Source organism: Salmo salar, chromosome 05, assembly GCF_965601325.2.
Source record: "Salmo salar chromosome 05, fSalSal1, whole genome shotgun sequence".
In the NCBI taxonomy this organism is placed as follows: Eukaryota; Metazoa; Chordata; class Actinopteri; order Salmoniformes; family Salmonidae; genus Salmo; species Salmo salar.
Window position 1 is genome coordinate 57,713,413 of NC_138295.1, and position 20,596 is coordinate 57,734,008.

A 20,596-nucleotide genomic window follows, 5' to 3' on the forward strand; every position below is an offset into this window, starting at 1 on the left:
AATACTTCCCGAATGCACTGTACATTGGAGAAAAACTGCCACTTAAGTTTTGTGGTCAGCTTGCATTACCTTGTAAGTTTATTTAAAATATAGTGGCTGGTGAGGGTCTACTAGGGGAGAGTGGGTCCACCGAGAGACTGAAGTGAGATGAGTGGAGGCTCCACACACACACACCTCAGAGAAGTGTCTGATGCCCTCCCAGTCACCCCATTACAATCCCCTTGATAGAGCCCTTCTCCACTCTCACCAATAACCACCATTGTTTTGGTGAGCATTGAGAGCATTTTTGCTATGTTTTCCTGGATATCCTTTAGCTGTTCATTACTCTCATTTGCTCCTTGTCTTTTGCTGTTGGAGAATTATTATAATTTATTTTTTAATTGAACCTTTATTTAACTAGGCATGTCAGTTAAGAACAAATTCATATTTACAATGACGGCCTAGACCAGCCAAAACCGGACGACACTGGGCCAATTGTGCACCGCCCTATGGGACTCCCAATCACAGCCGGTTGTTATACAGCCTGGATTCGAACCAGGGTGTCTGTAGTGACATCTCTAGCACTGAGATGCAGCACCTTAGACCGCTGCGCCACTCGATTTATCGTTTATAGAGGCTAAATTTGAACTTTGTTGTCTGGCTTCTGCATATAACCACAGTTTTGTCGGTACAAAACAGATGTACTCACTCCCCATACATCCTATACGAACATGCGCCTGGCACACATTCTCTATGTATGACAGACCACATTCTCTGTCATTTCCAAAGAAAGGGGCATGACCACTTTAGGGGTGGGGCAGAGGAGACGTAAAAAACACAGACAGCTGTATTCTCTTATGTTTAAATCTGACGCACCAAGACAGCAGCCGGTCCTGAACTAAACTGACAGAGGTTGAGGTAAGGAAATTTTTATAGAATTTGATCTTAAAGTCCAGGTAACAGATAATGGACATCTGGTGCTGTATATTAATTGAACTAATATAGCTACATGGGTTTAAACTAGAAACATTCTTTGTTAGCTTACAATTGTACAATTTATACACCAAGCATATAGAAACCACAGACTGCTGGAAAGCCCCAAACGCAAGATTGTAATTTCTATGACTCACACATTGGAGGAACATATTGCCTGTAGCCTACTGTACATGGTAACCTGGTACGTACCAATTGGCAAATATGGAAAACGGCTGAGGATTTTCCTAAAATATTCACAACATAATACAATTACGATCTTTATATAATAAAAATCTAATTTCATCAATAACATTGTGGGAAACCATATTTGAGTCAACATTCGCAAGCCAGCAGCAGATAAAACAGAAAGTGAATTCTCTCCTCCATCTCTCCCAAGTTTTAGCTTGCGGCTATCACTGTCTAGGTTTCAGATATTTACTAGCCCATACCAGTGACAAACTTATCTATGTTATCAACATGGCAGTACACAAACAAAATCTAGCTCACTTATTTTGGCAGCTAGAAAGAAATAGCCGCGTCCCCCACAAACACCTTGAAAACAACTTTTTCCCATATTTAGATGGAAGACGTGAGCTAAATGTGGTAGCTTCTCAATAATGAAATGTGCCCCGCAGATAGACGGGTAGATGCCCAATTCACCTGCCTTATTTTGAATCCCACTTTGTATACGTTTTTCATTGACTGTGTAACGCTGACCACAGGGCGTTGTAGGATTGTTTCCAAAGTTAGAGCAGATTTGGATAACAAACACAACTTTTAGAACAGCATTACAATATTTGAACAATTGATTTTAGAGTTTGTAATTTGGGAATGTTTTTTTGGGGGGTGCTTTAAGTGACTCATATATGCATTTCTGGCATTGAGAAATAGGTGTTACACTGCCTTTAAGATTATACTAACTGTATTTGATTAACTTCCTACTTATAACACACATGAAGTTAATCAACTTTTCTTTTGTAAAATAGAACAAAGGAGATTTTGTCTGTTTGTAACGATTTTTGTTGGAGATGTAGCGGAGTCAGGTGCAGGACACAGGTATGAGTGCAAACAGTCTTGTTTACTCAAAAAACACAATCAAAAATCTCCAACAGCAAAACAACAGGGTTAGGAGAAACACCTCCAACAACCACTGACAGGAAACAATCACGGACAAAACAGAAAGGAGAAGCCAGAGGGTTAAATAAGGAACATAATAAGGGAATTGAAAACAGGTGTGTATAATTAAGACAAAACAAAACAAACAGGGATACATGGATTGGTGGTGACTAGTAAGCCGGTGACGTCGACCGCGAACGCCGCCCGAACAAGGAGAGGGGCCGACTTCGGCGGAAGTCGTGACACTGTTGTATCAGTATCCAATTAAATGTATGTACTGTAAAGAGGATTGAACATGTTATTGCTCTATTCTAGAGGTGTCAACGTAATTTTCCAAATGTGGCCATTTCTGTAAAGCCAATGTCAAGAGAGCTGCATATTGCTTGGGGAAAAAATGACATTTTCAAATTCTGCGTATTTACATGCTTAAAGTTTAGCAATTTCCTCTTTGTTGGAATAGTATGAGCTCTGAATGTATTATTGTAATGTGTCGTCATTCCCAACATCAAATATTTTCAAATAATTGTAGTATTGGGAACTAGGGGACACATTATATCTGATGGCAGGCCACGAATGGTCACTGAAAGGTATCTACCTCTCTTGATATACTAATGTCTGTCCCTCAGACAGCTTTGCTCCTATTCATCATCTCTGACTTTTACATTTCGAATTCCTACTCTTGCTTTTTCTTGCAGTGACTATTGCTCTGTATCGTTCTGTGTCTCTGTGTCTAATCTATATTGATACTACGCCAATGAATGACAAATGGTTGACTCACAACACAGCATGCGACTTTTTTGTACCTTTGTAGTTTGACAACATTTGACTGTGCTATCAGGGATCTGGGAATTCCTCAATCAGAGTTGCTTGGTTTTGAATGGTTTAGAATAACAGGTTAGATTTTCAACAGAAAGTCCACCTTACTATGTGAGAAACTGTATGCGTAATTCCTGTTCTACAGTTGCAACACTGTTTGCTTTAGTTTGTAGTCAACAGACACACCCTTCTCATCCACTTCATTATAATTTTCTGTTTGGAATTCTCTCTTTGTCTTTGTAACTTTGAGATAATTGACTTTGTAGGGTGTACTTACCGCAGAGCCCCATCTGTTTTGAGCCCCACCTGTTTAGCAAAATGACCTGTTTTGCATGTTATTTTGGCATTAATACATGTCACATATCAGTTTGCAAACAATGTAAAAAAAAAGTTAATAAAGCCACATACAAACATGGTCTCTTTTTTGCTTTCTTGAGTAAGTCAGCTCCAAAATGCAGGTGTTTCAGCTTAGCTCAGTGTTTTCTGTGGTGGTGGGGCAGCTAGCGGAAAATAAGACGAGTACGGGTTGGTAATGTTCTCTAGTTGCGTCGTGATTGGCTCAGTGTTGTGTCACTCATGGGGACACTACGTTACCGCAAAATCTACGGGGAGAACTCGAAAATTCAAGCCCCTTGGGTGCTGCCATAGAGTTATATTAGAAGTGGCCATCCAAGAAGGCTCAAGGTTGTTAGCAGTTGATGTTATTCTTCAATAACACAAACTCCAAAGCAAATCAGGGGGAGAAAAATTGGTTTATTTCAGAAGGACAAATCATAGATGTTATGTGGGGTGGCAGGTAGCCTAGTGGTTAGAGCGTTGGACTTGTAACTGAAAGGTTGCAAGACTGAATCCTCGAGCCGACAAGGTAAAAATCTGTCGTTCTGCCCCTGAACAAGGCAGTTAACCCACTGTTTCTAGGCCGTCATTGAAAATAAGAATTTGTTCTTAACTGACTTGCCTAGTTAAAAAAATGTTGAGAAATAGATGTTCAGTCTCAGCTTTTCTCCACAGAACAAAGGAATAGGATGCCATTTACCCCCCCCCCCCCCCCCCCCCCCCCCCCAATCAGAAGTCCTTGCAGTACAACTGGGACAATAGCCAAATAACAAGTATCCTGTCCCAGACTCAATGTACAGAACATATCGCTCTGAGTTCAGGAGTGGCATTCCACAGATTCTAAACAGCTGTTGAACTGAAACCCAACTCCTATTTACAATTCCCTATTGACCATTAGTACTCTAGTTTTTAGTCCTCTCATCCTCTGCGTTGTGTATTTATCTTCAAAATATTCTAATGTCATTGGCCACAGATAAAATTACATCAAATCCCATTATATCTACAGTAGCGTTCGACTGATCATGTCAACATCATACTTTCAAAGCTAGCAGTCATCACTATGTATCAATTATGAAGAGAAATTATAGATAAAACGTATCGGTGCTTATCGGCCATTACACATAAACATTACACAACAAGTTGGAAATCGCAAATTCAACATGGAGTGGTTTGGAAGGAATCAGTGGCTAACTGCAAGCATTGCAAAGCAATCACTAGCCTTCTATTCAGTGGAGTGGATGTGTGGTCCAAGTCTGGGTTTAATGGTTTCTTTTCCAAGATTAAAAGGATAAACATTCAACATTGGACATGCTGTCAATTCAGCCACGTTCAAAACAACTGGAAAATCGGAACTGGGATATCTCATACTTCAGTGAGTTCAAGACAACTGGGAACTCTGAAAAAAACGAGCTCCGACTGAGAAAATTAGTTTTGAACGGTCATCCAACTCGGATTTCCAAGTCGGGAACTCAAGCTCCGACCTGAAGATCACTAATGTCATGATTCAACCTTTTTTTGTTGTTCCCAGTTGTCTTGAAAGCACCATAAATCTATAGAATGCCAGACTTTGATGACAAAGTTTATGACAAAATTTACCCACGAAGGACCGCCGTGCCACCTTCCTGTTCAAGTGAGCACAACAACGTAAATCCAAAAATGTCTTGTATGCTGCTGCATAAATTATGTTATATGCCAGGGAGATATGTATACTGTAGCTAATAAAGTAATACTAAGTGTATGTTGTGTTGTAAGCTGTTAGTAGCCCATGTGCCTCACTCTAATAATTTGATCCCTGTTCCCCCTCATAATTTAGCCTAATGTTCTGACTTGGTGGTGCATGTAGCCTTTAACCTGTTTTTGATAAATGTTATCATTGAATATTGTAAGAGCTTTCATTGTCTGCTTATATGCCCCCTTTATTTATCCTACGGTTTTGACTTGGTGTACAGGGAGAATACTGTAGGAACAGCCCATGTTCTGAAATCTGGCACTGTACATTTCAAAAGTGCTGAACTAATAGTTATATTGACAACGTCCGTCCTAGCTCGAAATTACGGACTGCCTCTTATCCACTCGTCGTCCCCTTACGCCATAGCTTGTACATCTCAATTGTCAGTAGAAACCATATTTGTTGAAGCAAGTCATCCATATCATCTATGTTTTTTTAAAAGGCAGTGAATGAGGTTGAATTAACTGTTTCTCTGCCAGTCAAGGCTCCGCTGATAGTCATTTGTAGCGGTGGTAAGGTGTTGGGACTGCAGTTGGGACTCCGCTGTTGAGACAGCTTTATGTAGGCCCTAACAGTTTGTGGGCACCATTTGTCACCGTTATAGTCCAATTAATGTATTGTTTAGTTGTGTAGTGGCTTTGCTGGCATCCATCTAAAATATGTTTTGGGAGTTTGCCCCACCAAGATTTACATGCTACAATTGCCACTGCAACAATAGTATATGCCTCGCACACTTTCTCTGTGTATGACAGACTGACCACATTCTCTGTCATTTCCCGAGAAAGGGGCATGATTACTTTAGTGGTCGGACAGAGGAGTGGTAAAAAAAACACCCAGCTGTGTTATTTTATGTTTACACCTGACACAGCAAGACAGCAGCCATACCAGAACTAAACTGAACTAAACTGACAGAGATAAGGATAATTTAATAGGATTTGATCTTAAAGTCCATGTAGCAGATAATGGACCTTATCTGACATTAATGTAGTTGGTGCTGTATATTAGTTTAACTAAAATCAATGGGTTCTAACTTGAACAATTATTTATTAGTTTATAGTTTATGCAACTCACATATAAAAACCAGTAAGACTGCTGGAAAGCCCCGAGTGCAAGATTGCAATTTTTATGACTCACACAGTAGAGGAACATATTGCCTGTAGCCTGCTGTACATGGTAAACTAGTGCGCACCAAAAATATTCACAACATATTGACACAATTACAATCTTATTTCAGCAATAACATGTGTAAAAAAAATTCGCGTGAACGCTATGAAGCCAACAGCAGACGAAACAGAAAGTGAATTCTCTCCTCCCTCTCTCCCCAGTTTTAGAATGCGGATAACACTGTCTAGCTGGCTAGGTTTAGGATATTTACTAGCCCATACCAGTGACAAACTTAGCTACCACTGAACAAAAATGTAAACACAACATGTAAAGTGTTGGTCCCATGTTTCATGAGCTGAATTTATTTTCTTCAATAAGCACAAAAAGCTTATTTATTAAGCATTTCTCCTTTGCCTAGATCATCCATCCACCTGACAGGTGTGGCATATCAAGAAGCTGATTAAACAGCATGATCATTACACAGGTTGTCACGCCCTGACCTCAGAGATCCCTTTTATTCTCTATTTGGTTAGGTCAGGGTGTGACTAGGGTGGGCAATCTATGTTTTCTATTTCTTTGTTGGCCGGGTATGGTTCTCAATCAGAGGCAGCTGTCTATCGTTGTCTCTGATTGGGGATCATACTTAGGCAGCCTTTTTTTCCACCTTTAGTTTGTGGGATCTTGTTTTTGGTACTGTGCTGTGTAGCCCTACTGAACGTTACATTTCGTTTGTTTTGTTTGTGGTGTTCATTTTAATAAAGAAAGATGTACGCCTACCACGCTGCACCTTGGTCCAATCCTTCCAACAACGAACGTAACACAGGTACAACTTGTGCTGGGGACAATAAAACCCACTTTAAAATGTGTAGTTTTGTCCCACAACACAATGCCACCGATGTCTCAAGTTTTGAGGAGCGTGTAATTGGCACTGTAGGAATGTTCACCAGAGCTGTTACCAGATAATTTTATTTTTATTTCTCTACCATAAGCTGCCTCCGACATCATTTTTGAGAATTTGCCAGTAAGTCCAACTGGCCTCACAAGCTCAGAATATATGTAAACACGCCAGCCTAGGACCTCCACATCTGGCTTCTTCACCTGTGGGATAGAATGGGTTAAAACCCATTCTAGTTGGCTGAGCCTGGTTCCCCATTGGGTGGGCCTGGCTGCCAAGTCGGTGGTGTCATGACTCTCCTATGAAGATCTGAAGGATCAGGTTAGAGTGGGTCCGCTCTACAGTGCCCTCTCTCCCCCTCTCTCTCCCCCATATTGCATAATGAAACAATATTTATGTCATCCAAATAGTTGGAATGGTCTGTGGGTACTTAAAGAACAATCATGTCGAATGTGTTACGAATTTGTGATGTAACTAAGGACAGTATAACAACATAACTGTATCTCTGAATGTGTATATTTCCCAGTTGTATAATTTATAGGATTAAATATGAAACTATTTGTGAGAAGATGAAATGTGATCTTGGCCTTCTAAATGAGAAAATGTTTTTTCATGTTAAGTTTATCCAGTCAGTAACCACGCCCACGTGAGCACAGACATTATGCCAAAAGTAATGGAACAGCAGTTATCAGCCGTATGTACGGTGGTGAAGTCCTTTCTCTCTTCTCCCGCTCTTTCTTACATGCCCCTCACTTTTCATTTGTGTAACAAGCCATATCTGGTTAGTCTACTAGGGACTTTCATTGCATTGTGTCGTAATCAATGTGTAAGCTATCCTGTTTGTGTGTTTATGTAATTCTGTGTGGTTATTTAGTTAGTAAATAAATAATTAAGACAATTAGTATATCGCTGATTCATCATTTATGCTAGGGTTTGTGCAGATATCCAAGAGTTTTGCGACATTCAGAATGAGACTGATGGAGGTAAATCATAATTAATGGCTGACTAAGATGAATAACGGTATATTCTGATATTGAGTGAATTCGGGAAATGGTAACTCATTTAAAACTTTTTCCGTGGTGCCCCAAGATTGCTAATGAGTTAATTGTTGCATGATTAATTTAATCATCGTAATAATTAAACATAGTTAATTGATTTTATAAAATAATCGTCATCGCATTATTGATAGTAACGACACGACAGTGGGCCTGTGCCCTCCCAGGGCCATCCATGGCTGCACTTCTGCCCAGTCATGTGAAATCCATAGATTATGGGCTAATGAATTTCTTTTAATTGACTGATTTCCTTATATGAACTGTAACTCAATACAATATTTGAAATTGTTCCATTTTTATATTTTTGTTCAGTAAATGTTATCAACATTTACACAAACAAAATCTAGCCCACTTATTTTGGCAGCTAGGCCATATAGAAAACTCCCTCAGAGCCACAGAATGACTGAATTACCGCAACGCGCAGCCCACACTTGAAAACTACTCTTTCCCATATGCTTGTACTATCTATGACAGCATGAAAAGCTGGCAGACATGTTTACACTTGGTTCGTTTTATGAGTGTTATTTAGATGAAAGACGTGAGCTAAATGTGGTAGCTCTAGAGTTAGCTAACGTTAGCATAGAGATAGTGCGCTAGATCTTTCACTTCCCCAGTTCACTTCCACACCAGTGATAATGCTCATGGTCTCTGCTGGTGCTGCTGGCTGTTTTAGATGCTTTAAAAGCCACATTGGGACAGCATCCACTTTGAGATGCAACTTCTTGCTTAATTCCTCCTTCCATTGTTGACGTCTGTGGAAGTCCTCAGGAATGAAATGTGCCCCGCGGTTTTACGAGTAGACGGCCAATTCGCACAAACTTATTCCACTTTTAGAAGTGTTTTATTCACCATGAGACGCTGACCGCAAGGCTTTGTAGGATTGTTTCCAAAGTTAGAGCTGATTTGGAGAAAACCTCAAACACAACTTTTCGAACAGCATTACAATATTTGAATAGTTGACGTAAGAGTGTAATTTGGGAATGTTTTTTTGTGGGTGCTTTAATATGCGTTTCTGGCAATGAGAAATAGGTGCTACACTGCCTTTAAGATTATACAAACTGTATTTCATTAACTTCCCAAGTATAACAATCATGAAGTTAATCAACTTTTCTTTTGTAAAATAGAACAAAGGAGATTTTGTGTGTTGTATCAGTATCCAATGAACTCAGGTTGGTGGCACCTTAATTGGGGAGGACAGGTTCGTGGTAATGGCTGGAGTGGAATTGGGGAAGGGTATCAAGTACATCAAACACATGGTTGTACATCAAACACATGTCATTCCATTCACTCCGTTCAAGCCATTATTATGAGCCGTCTTCCCCTCAGCAGCCTCCGCTGAATGAAATGTATGTCAGGTAAAGAGGGTTGAACAAGTTATTGCTCTGTTTTAGAGGTGTCAATGTAATTTTCCAAATCTAGCCATTTCTGTAAAGCTAACGTTAGGAAAACTGCACATTGCGGGAAATAAATGGCATTTTCATATTCTGCATGCTCATAGTTGAACAATTACCTCTGTTTGAATACTGTAGCATAAGCTCTGAATTCATTATTGTAATATGTTGTCATTCCCAACATGAAATCTTTTAAAACCATTGTAGTGTTGAGAACAGAAAGTAGGGGCCACATTATATCTGATGGCAGGCCACAAATGGTCACTGAAAGGTACACAACATAATCCAAAGTATGTGGACCCCTGCTCTTAGAACATCTCATTCCAAAATCATGGGCATTAACATGGAGTTAGTCCCCCCTTTGCTGCAATAACAGCCTCCACTCTTCTGGGAAGGCTTTCCACTAGATGTTGGAACATTGCTGCGGGGACTTGCTGCCATTCAGCCACAAGAGCATTAGTGAGGTCGGGCACTGAGGTTGGGCGATTAGGCCTGGTTCACAGTCGGCGTTCCAATTCAACCCAAAAGTGTTCGATGGGGTTGAGGGATCTGTGTAGGCCAGTGAAATTCTTCCACACCGATCTCGACAAACCATTTCTGTATGGACCGTGCTTTGTACACAGGGGCATTGTCATGCTGAAACAGGAAAGGGCCTTCCCCAAAAATCCTCTAGAATGTCATTGTATGCTGTAGTGTTAAGATTTCCCTTCACTGGAACTAAAAGGCCTAGCCCAAACCATGAAAAACAGCCCCAGAGCATTATTCCTCCTCCATCATGATAAGCTGCAGACCACATTACCTACCGAGAGAGTTTTCATCTATATTCTTTGTAGCTGTTTACATACCACCACAGTCAGAGGCTGGCACCAAGATAACATTGAATGAGCTGTATTCCGCCATAAGCAAACAAGAAAACGCTCATCGAGAGGCGGCACTCCTTGTGGCCGCGGACTTTAATGCAGGGTAACTTAAATCAGTTTAACCTAATTTATATCAACATGTTAAATGTGCAACAAAAAGGAAAATATCTCTAGACCACCTTTATCCCACACACAGAGATGCATACAAAGTTCTCCCTCGCCCTCCATTTGGCAAATCTGACCATAATTCTATCCTCCTGATTTCTGCTTACAAGCAAAAATTAAAGCAGGAAGCACCAGTGACTAGATCAATAAAAAGGTGGTCAGATGAAGCAGATGCTAAGCTACAGGACTGTTTTGCTCGCACATACTGGAATATGTTCCGGGATTCCTCCAATTGCACTGAGGAGTACACCACATCCGTCATTGGCTTCATCAATAAGTGCATCGATGACGTTGTCCACACAGTGACCGTACATACATACCCCAACCAGAAACCATGGATTACAGGCAGCATCCACACTGAGCTACAGGCTAAAGCTGCCGCTTTCAAGGACCAGGACTCTAACCCGGAAGCTTATAAGAAATCCCGCTATGCCCTCCGACAAACCATCAAACAGGCACAGCGTCAATACAGGACTAAGATCGAGTCGTACTGCAGCGATTCTGACGCTAGTCGGATGTGGCAGGGCCTGCAAACATTACAGACTACAAAGGGAAGCACAGCCGAGAGCTGCCCAGTGACACGAGCCTACCGGACGAGCTAAACTAATTCTATGCTTGCTTCGAGGCAAATAACACTGAAACATGCATGAGAGCACCAGCTGTACCGGAAGACTGTGTGATCACGCTCTCCACAGCCGATGTGAGTAAGACCTTTAGACAGGTCAACATTCACAAGACCGCAGAGCTAGACGGATTACCAGGATGTGTTCTGCGAGCATGCGCTGACCAACTAGCAAGTGTCTTCACTGACATTTTCAACCTCTCCCTGTCCGAGTCTGTAATACCAACATGTTTTAAGCAGACCACCATCGTGCCTGTGCCCAAGAACACTAAGGTAACCTGCCTAAATGACTACCGACCCGTACCACTCACGTCTGTAGCCATGAAGTGCTTTGAAAGGCTGGTCATGGCTCACATCAACATCACCAGAAACCCTAGACCCACTCCAATTTGCATACTGCCCCAACATATCCACAGATGATGCAGTCTCTATTGCACTCCACATTGCCCTATCCCACCTGGACAGAAGTAACACCTATTTGAGAATGCTATTCATTGACTACAGCTCAGCGTTCAACACCATCGTGCCCTCAAAGTTCATCAATAAGCTAAGGACCCTGGGACTAAACACCTCCCTCTGCAACTGGATCCTGGACTTCCTGACGGGCCTCCCCCAGGTGGTAAGGGAAGGTAACAACACGTCCGCCACGTTGATCCTCAACACAGGGGCCCCTCAGGGGTGCATGCTCAGCTCCCTCCTGTACTCCCTGTTCACTCATGACTGCACGGCCAGGCACGACTCCAACACCATCATTGCATTTGATATGGTAGGCCTGATCACCGACATCAACGAGACAGCCTATAGGGAGGAGGTCAGAGACTTGGCCGTGTGGTGCCAGGACAACAACCTGTCCCTCAACGTGATCAAGACAAAGGAGATGATTGTGGACTACAGGAAAAAGAGGACCGAGCACGCCACCATTCTCATCGACGGGGCTGCAGTGGAGCAGGTTGAGAGCTTTAAGTTCCTTGGTGTCCACATCACCAACAAACTAACATGGTCCAAGCATACCATGACAGTAGTGAAGCGGGCACGACAAAACCTATTCCCCCTCAGGAAACGGAAAAGCTTTGGCATGGGTCCTCAGATCCTCAAAAGGTTCTACAGCTGCACCATCGAGAACATCCTGACTGGTTGCATCAATGCCTGGTATGGCAACTGCTCGGCCTCTGACCGCAAGGCACTACAGAGGGTAGTGCGAACAGCCCAGTACATCACTGGGGCCAAGCTTCCTGCCACCCAGGACCTCTATACCAGGCTGTGTCAGAGGAAGGCCCTGAAAACTGTCAAAGACTCCAGCCACCCTAGTCATAGACTGTTCTCAATGCTACCACACGGCAGTGGTACCGGAGTGCCAAGTCTAGGTCCATGAGGCTTCTAAACAGTGTCTACCCCCAAGCCATAAGACTCCTGAACATCTAGTCAAATGGCTTCCCAGACTATTCACATTGCCCTCCCCTCTCCACACCACTGCCACTCTCTGTTGTCATCTATGCATAGTAACTTTAATTAACTCTACCTACGTGTACATATTACCTCAACTAACCGGTGCCCCCGCACATTGACTCTGTACCGGCACCCCCCTGTATATATTGTTACTTTTACTGCTCCTCTTTAATTACTTGTTACTTTTATCTCTTATTCTTATCCATATTTTTGTAAGCTGCACTGTCGGTTAGGGGCTCGTAAGTAAGCATTTCACTGTATTCGGCACATGTGACAAATACGATTTGATCAAACATTACATGTGGCACTATGCATTCGGGCAGGTAGCGTTCTCCTGGCATCTACCATACCCAGATTCATCCGTCGGACTGCCAGATAGTAAAGTGTGAATCATCACTCCAGAGAACGCGTTTCCACTGCTCTGGCGTCCAATGGCGGGAGCTTTACACCACTCCGGCCAGTGCTTGGCATTGCACATGATGATCTTAGACGTGTGTGGCTGCTTGGCCATGGAAACCCAATTTATGAAGCTCCCTACAAATAGTTGTGCTGACGTTGCTTCGAGATGAAGTTTGGAACTCTGTAGTGAGTGTTGCAACCGAGGACAGACTCTTTTTGTTTTACATGCTACGCACTTCAGCACTCGCCGGTCCCGTTCTGTGAGCTTGTATGACCGACCACTTTGCAGCTGAGCTGTTTTTGCTCCATTTCCACTTCACAATATCAGCAATTAAAGTTGACCGGGACAGCTCTAGCATGGTAGAAATTTGACAAACTGACTATGATGGTGCCACATTGAAAGTCACTGAGCTCTACAGTAAGGCCATTCTACTGTCAATGTTTGTCTATGGAGATTGCGTGGCTGTCTGCTCGATTTTATACACCTGTCAGCAACGGGTGTAGCTGAAATAGCCAAATCCACTCATTTGAATGGGTGTCCACATGCTTTTGTATATAAAAATGTATCTACCTCGTCTGTCCCTCAGACAGCTTTGCTCCTATACATTATCTCGGACTTTTACATTTTGAATTCCTACTCTTGCTTTTTCTTGCTGTGTCTCTGTGTCTAATAGGCAGAGTTGCAAAGAAAAAGCCATATCTCAGACTGGCCAATAAAAAGAAAAGATTAAGACTGGGCAAAAGAACACAGACACTGGACAGAGGAACTCTGCCTAGAAGGCCAGCATCCCGGAGTCGCCTCTTCACTGTTGACGTTGAGACTGGTGTTTTGCGGGTACTATTTAATGAAGCTGCTAGTTGGGGACTTTCGAAGCGTCTGTTTCTCAAACTAGACACTCTAATGTACTTGTCCTCTTGCTCAGTTGTGCACCGGGGCCTCCCACTCCTCTTTTTATTCTGGTTAGAGCCAGTTTGCGCTGTTCTGTGAAGGGAGTAGTACACAGCGTTGGACGAGATCTTCAGTTTCTTGGCAATTTCTCGCATGGAATAGCCTTCATTTCTATGAACAAGTAAAGACTGACGAGTTTCAGAAGAAAGTTCTTTGTTTCTGGCCATTTTGAGCCTGTAATTGAACCCACAAATGCTGATGCTCCAGATACTCAACTAGTCTAAAGAAGGCCAGTTTTATTGCTTCTTTAATCAGGACAACAGTTTTCAGCTATGCTAACATAATTGCAAAAGGGTTTTCTAATGATCAATTAGCCTTTTAAAATGATAAACTTGGATTAGCTAACACAAGGTGCCATTGGAACACAGGAGTGATGGTTGCTGATAATGGGCCTCTGCACACCTATGTAGATATTCCATAGAAAATCAGCTGTTTCCAGCTACAATAGTCATTTACAACATTAACAATGTCTACACTGTGTTTCTGGTCAATTTAATGTTATTTTAATGGACAAAAAAATCAGCTTTTCTTTCAAAAACAAGGACATTTCTAAGTGACCCCAACATTATGAACGGTAGTGTAAGTATTCAGACCCTTTAGTCAGTACTTTGTTAAAGCTCGTTTGGCAGCGATTACAGCCTCGAGTATTCTTGGGTATGACGCTACAAGCTTGGCACACCTGTATTTGGGGAGTTTCTCCCATTCTTCTCTGCAGATCCTCTCAAGCTCTGTCAGGTTGTATGCAGAGCATTGCTGCACAGGTATTTTTAGGTCTCTCCAGAGATGTTCGATCAGGTTCAAGTCTGGGTTCTGGCTGGACCACTCAAGGACATTCAGAGAGTTGTCCCGAAGCCACTCCTGTGTTGTCTTGGCTGCGTGCTTAGGGTCATTGTTCTGTTGGAAAGTGAACCTTCACCCCAGTCTGGGGTCCTTAGTGCTCTGGAGTAGGTTTTCATCAAGGATCTCTCTTTACTTTGCTCCGTTCATCTTTCCCTCGATCCTGACTAGTCTCCCAGTCCCTGCCATTGAATAACATCCCCACAGCATGATGCTGCCACCATCATGCTTCACTGTAGGGATGGTGCCAGGTTTCCTCGCTTGGCATTCAGGCCAAAGATTTCAATCTTGGTTTCATCAGACCAGAGAATGTTGTTTCTCATGGTCTGAGAGTCTTCAGGTTGCTTTCTGGCAAACTCCATGCGGGCTGTCAAGTGCCTTTTTCTGAGGAGTGGCCTCCGTCTGGCCACTCTACCATAAAGGCCCGATTGGTGGAGTGCTGCAGAGATGGTTGTCCTTCAGGAAGGTTCTCCCATCTCCACAGAGGAACTCTAGAGCTCTGTCAGAGTGACCGTCAGGTTCTTGGTCACCTCTCTGACCAAGGCCCTTCTCCCCCGGTTGCTCAGTTTGGCCGGGCGGAAAGTCTTGGTGGTTCCAAACGTCTTCCATTTAAGAATGATGGAGGCCACTGTGTTCTTTGGGACCTTCAATGCTTTAGGAATGTTTTGGTACCCTTCCACAGATCTGTGCCTCAAAACATGCCTGTCTCTGAGTTCTACGGACAATTCCTTTGACCTCATGGCTTGGTTTTTGCTCTGACATGCAATGCCCACTTATAGCCAGGTGTGTGCCTTTCCAAATCATGTCCAATCACTTGAATTTACCACAGGTGGACTCCAATCAAGTTGTAGAAACATCTCAAGGATGATCGATGAAAACAGGATGCACCTGAGCTCAATTTCGAGTCTTATAGCAAAGGGTCTGAATACTTATGTCAATAAGGTATTTATTTTTTCTACATTTGCAAAGATTTCTCCAAACCTGTTTTCACTTTGTAATTATGGGGTATTGTGTGTAGATTGCTGAGGATTTGTATTTATTTAATCCATTTTAGAATAAGGCTGTAATGTAAGAAAATGTGGAAAAAGTCAAGGGGTCTGAATACTTTCCAAAGGCACTGTATTGATACTATGCCTACGACAATACACAGCATGTGACTTTTTTATTCCTGTGTAGAGTTTGACAACATTTGACTGTGCTGGCATAAATAGTGCTAACAGGGATTTAGGAATGCCTCAGAGTTGGTTGGTTTTGTATGGATTAGAATACCAGGGTAGATTTTCAACAGAATTTCCACCTTACAATATGATAAACTGTCCATAGAATTCCTCTGTTCTACAGTTTCAGCACTGTTTGCTTTAGTTTGTAGTCAACATACACCCATTCCCTCCCACTTCATTATCATTTTCTGTTTGGAATTCTCCCTTTGTCTTTGTAACTTTGAGAGAAGTGACTATGTAGGGTGTACTTACCGCTACTTACCCTAACAATAGTAATACAACAAATGCTATGCAGAGGTGAATGCTTTTGTTGTTTTTGGTCACAATGTTTAACATTTCTATTGGATCTTGACCTCACTGTCCACTCATCACCAAACCCCCTAGATGGCGTATTCCACCAGCACTCTTGCTGCTGGCAGCTTTGGGAAGGTATACAGGGAGAAGTACAATGACACCTGGGCTGCAATCAAGAAGGTGCCACAACACTTAATCAATAGGAGAGACCTGGAGAGAGAGTGTCAAGTATACAAGTGAGTATGACAGACAATGTGCTATCATGGTATGTTGCTAAAAGGTGATGATATCAGAGATGGTGTTGATGAGGGTGCTGATGAAAACGTCATTACAGAAGTGCTTGGTTTTGCTGTAGTCCAATGCCCCTCATAACTCTGTTTTCTTTCACACTCCCTCTGTGACCTGGGACACCAGAAAGGCAATTCATCCTAACATAGTGAAGCTTCTGGGTAATCCAACATTCAAGGACTCTAAGTGGATCATCCCCATGGAGTTCATCTCTGGAGAGGAACTGGAGACAACCATCTTCAAATCACAAAAATCTAAAATACAGGTCTGCCTATGGATCCCACTGCTGCCACCAAACATGCATGCGACAGTGTTGATGAAAGTTCACATAGCAAAATGTTTGTCTGAAATAACTGATTTAACAAGTATCTATGCCTACAGGATTTTCAGGGGGCCTTCCCAACATTATTAAAAAATGTCTATGTGCAAGTCAGCTCATCGGTTGATAATCAAAGCCTTTGTTCCCCCACAGTTGACTCCATCTATAAAGGCCAACATCATCACAGGCATGTGTGAAGGACTGCTTCACCTACACAGCAAAGATATCGTCCATCAGGACCTCAAGCCTGAGAACATCATGGTGAGAAAGGCAATAAAGTTGTTTTTGTTGTTCTGATGTTCGTCATTAATGACGCAAAACTTTAGAAGCAGTTGTCCATATGTTGTTTATCACTATCACATTATCACTGTAAATAAATAGACTAGATATAAAACAATATTTCTCCACCCCTCTCAAATTATCTCTTCCAGGTAGAGTATGACACTCACCGAGCTGTGATCATTGATATGGGACTGGCCAAATTCTTCTGCAATGGCCTAAATTCTGCCATGGATATGGGCAATGAGGCCTACTCTCCACCTGAGGTCCTGCAGAGGAGGGGCCAGAGAGATCCGCGTTCGGACGTGTGGGCTATGGGTAAAATCATTGCCGAACTTTATGCCAGAGTCAGGCTGTACACCCCCAGTGTCTGTCCAGCTAAGATCCATGAGATCCTCAGTCTCCAAGGCCAGCAGTACTGTAACGCTGTCTGTAGGATGGTGCACAGAGACCCCACAATGCGAGCCACCATGGCCGGAATCATGCCGGAGATTCAACGGGCAGGGGTAGATGGCGGTGGTGGCAACACCGAGGAGAAAAAAAGAGGACATCATCTGACAACCTTTCCTCACACTCAGGTAAAAGACACCTTGCCACGTCCTCAAGCTCCTGTACAGCACTCACTTTCTCCATCGAGATTTGAGTGTGCAGCTTTTCCAAAGCATGAGGTCAAGACAGCACTAAGTCCTCAAGCTCCTGTACAGCGTTCACCATCTCCATCGAGATTTGAGCGCAATGCTTTACCAAGGTCTGAGGCCAAGACGCTAGTGGGATCTCCTGTGAGAGCAACTTCTCCATCGAGTTGGGAGCGTATAGCTTCTCCAAAGCCTGAGGTCAAGACGCTAGTGCGAGCTCCTGTGCGAGCGCCTTCTCCATCGAGATGGGAGCGTACAGCTTCTCCAAAGCCTGAGGTCAAGACGGTAGTGCGAGCTCCTGTGCGAGCGCCTTCTCCATCGAGATGGGAGCGTACAGCTTCTCCAAAGCCTGAGGTCAAGACGCTAGTGCGAGCTCCTGTGCGAGCGCCTTCTCCATCGAGATGGGAGCGTACAGCTTCTCCAAAGCCTGAGGTCAAGACGCTAGTGCGAGCTCCTGTGCGAGCGCCTTCTCCATCGAGATGGGAGCGTGCAGCCTTGCCAAAGACTGAGTTGAAGTTTGAGGTGAAGACAACACTGCAACCACAACCCATACAGCGGTCACTTTCCCCATCAAGATGGGAGCGAGCAGCCTTGCCAAAGCCTGAGGTCAAGAACTCACCGACTCCCCTTCCAAAAGGAAGACCATGGTAATACTCTGGTTCCATCAGGCATAGCTCAACCCAGTCAAAATGTCATGAAACAGCTTCTCTACAAAGAGGCGTCGAGGGGTCTCCCATGCCCACTCCACACAACGGGCGGGGTGCGAATCCGCCGCTATGCACAAAGGAATGGGAAAGTGGAGACTTGGGAGCAAAAGGAGGTGGAGACTGAAGGAGGTAGTAAAGTCAAGTTTGAAGATGTGAAGTTTAACAAGAAGTTGTAAGTAGGTTATTGACAGTTTGTGAAATAGTAGGGAGTTGATTTGACTCTGCTTCTCCAGAGCAACAACAGTAAAAGTTGTATTGCACTATTAAGAAGGAGGTTGAGTAAGGATTCATGAATGATGTTGAAGGACTATATCACTTTACAGTATTGCTACAATGTTGCACATCTGGTTAGGTGCCAGTTTGCAGAGGCAACTGGAGTCAAATAACTATCTGTGAATGTTTCTGAAATCTCATCCCTCTTGTAAATCAGTTTTATCTTTAGCTTGATATCATTCATTTGACTGTGAACATAGAAGATACAAAAATGTTTTTTACTAAGACAAGAAGATCCTACATTTAGCTTAGAATTAAGAATTAGTCATTTTTCACAAATATATGCTGTGTTATATCCTCTTTACAATATGGTGGAAAAATTGCAAGATTATGTTATAATACTTTTATTGCATCAACTGGTTGTTTTATGCAACAGAATAGAGTGTTCTTAACTATTGTGTGTGTGTTCTACTGAGGATGAGCCTCTGGGAGATAACATTGACAGGAGATTTACGATGTCTTTTGGGTGATAAAACCTAAAGAGCATTCCAGAGCATGAATTCATGTTTCTGTTCTATACCGTACCAGGGAGAGATGGTTCCAGTTTGTAGTCGGAGGTCCAGACTCTCTATACAATGAACTGTTGACACAGCAGATACTGTCTGCTATATATTATAGGTATCTTTCATACAAATCTTAACCTTGTGACCCATTCTATATATCTGTTGTTTGTCATGTAGGTTGAAAGGGGTGTATCTTGTCTATAAAATACCTTTGTACTTAGGCTCGGGGCTCTCAACGAATCATCTGAGCGTGAATCGTCGACCAGACATCATTATAGTAGAGCACTCAATCAATTCACTTTACATGTCGTGCATTGTATTGACCTGCTCCCTTATTAACAAGTGATTAAATATTTAGTATTTAGTTTAAGTATAACTCTGACTTGTGTGTTAATTTCTTTACTATCAAATGAGGAGAGAAACTTAACTACCACAACAACAAAGTGTACAAAATGGCCTCTTTTCAAGACTTTGCCAACCAGAGCTGTGTTCAGCTCCAGACAGGGTGTCCCACTCACAGTTCATCCACTTCATCCCGTCAGAAAGAACTTCAACACAGGTGTTTGAGTAATACTTTTTTCTGTATTAATCATTGTATTAAGGCCACTCTGGACTGTGCAGACTTCATTGAGAGAGGATAAATTAAATCAGAAATACAGTATCACATTGTCCCCGACAATGCCTTGCGGTGAGCTCTATCTTCTGGTGCAGGCACCCTGGACAGCGTATCCACATCACAAAGAAGTGAAAGTCAAGTTATACATCAACTGAAGCAAACTAAAGAGCACACATACAGACATGATAATACAATATCATGATTTGATAATAAGTCACTGCATGAACTGTTAAAGGGTACATGGTGCATACCAGTGGCGGTCGTGCCGTTTTAGATCAGGAAAGACGTTATTTTTATTACAGCATATTGAATGACTGTCATTCATATTCCATTCACCCAGCTCAATGTAACATCAATAGGTTTAGGCTATTACATGATAATCAAATATTCCCTATAGCCATCATGAGGTTGCTACAACTTAGCCTACGAATAAAAGTTTACAATGTAGGTGCACACAGGTCGAGAGAACATTTAGTTTAATCAAGGTGACAGAAAGTGACACATTCAATACCACCTTGCACACTCTTGCGTGCACCTAGGTGATCTAGGGTGTAATCATTAGTCTAAACAGTTTCAAATTAGAGTTTCTAATGGACAAATTCTGTTATTTTTATTCACATTTTCTTCCGTTTAAGAATCGTTGGAATGAATACACCCCTGATCACCAGCAAACACGGTTCACTTTCATATCAGCCACATACAAACGGCATGATCACTTTGCTCATTGTATAATTCTCTCGCATCTATGCATTCTCTTCCTCTCAACTTTTCCCTTTGCTTGTGGACTT

The 20,596-nt window shown here is 42.5% G+C and overlaps 1 protein-coding gene across 1 annotated transcript; it reads left to right on the forward strand.

The window, feature by feature from the left end:
• Nucleotides 1–836: 836 nt before the first annotated feature.
• LOC106605236 (uncharacterized) lies at nucleotides 837–18,958 on the forward strand. The gene is made up of 5 exons (XM_014200660.3): nucleotides 837–897; nucleotides 16,279–16,424; nucleotides 16,603–16,741; nucleotides 16,949–17,056; nucleotides 17,227–18,958. Exons 2-5 carry the CDS (start codon nucleotides 16,279–16,281, stop codon nucleotides 18,358–18,360), a joined length of 1,527 nt encoding a protein of 508 aa, XP_014056135.1. The 5' UTR covers nucleotides 837–897; the 3' UTR covers nucleotides 18,361–18,958.
• Nucleotides 18,959–20,596: the final 1,638 nt, after the last annotated feature.

Coding starts and splice junctions, on each gene's coding strand:
- LOC106605236 (XM_014200660.3), top strand. CDS start 16,279: ATGGCGTATTCCACCAGCACTCTTGCTGCTGGCAGCTTTGGGAAGGTA. Junction 16,742..16,948: donor CACAAAAATCTAAAATACAG/GTCTGCCTATGG, acceptor GTTCCCCCACAG/TTGACTCCATCTATAAAGGC. Junction 17,057..17,226: donor TCAAGCCTGAGAACATCATG/GTGAGAAAGGCA, acceptor TATCTCTTCCAG/GTAGAGTATGACACTCACCG.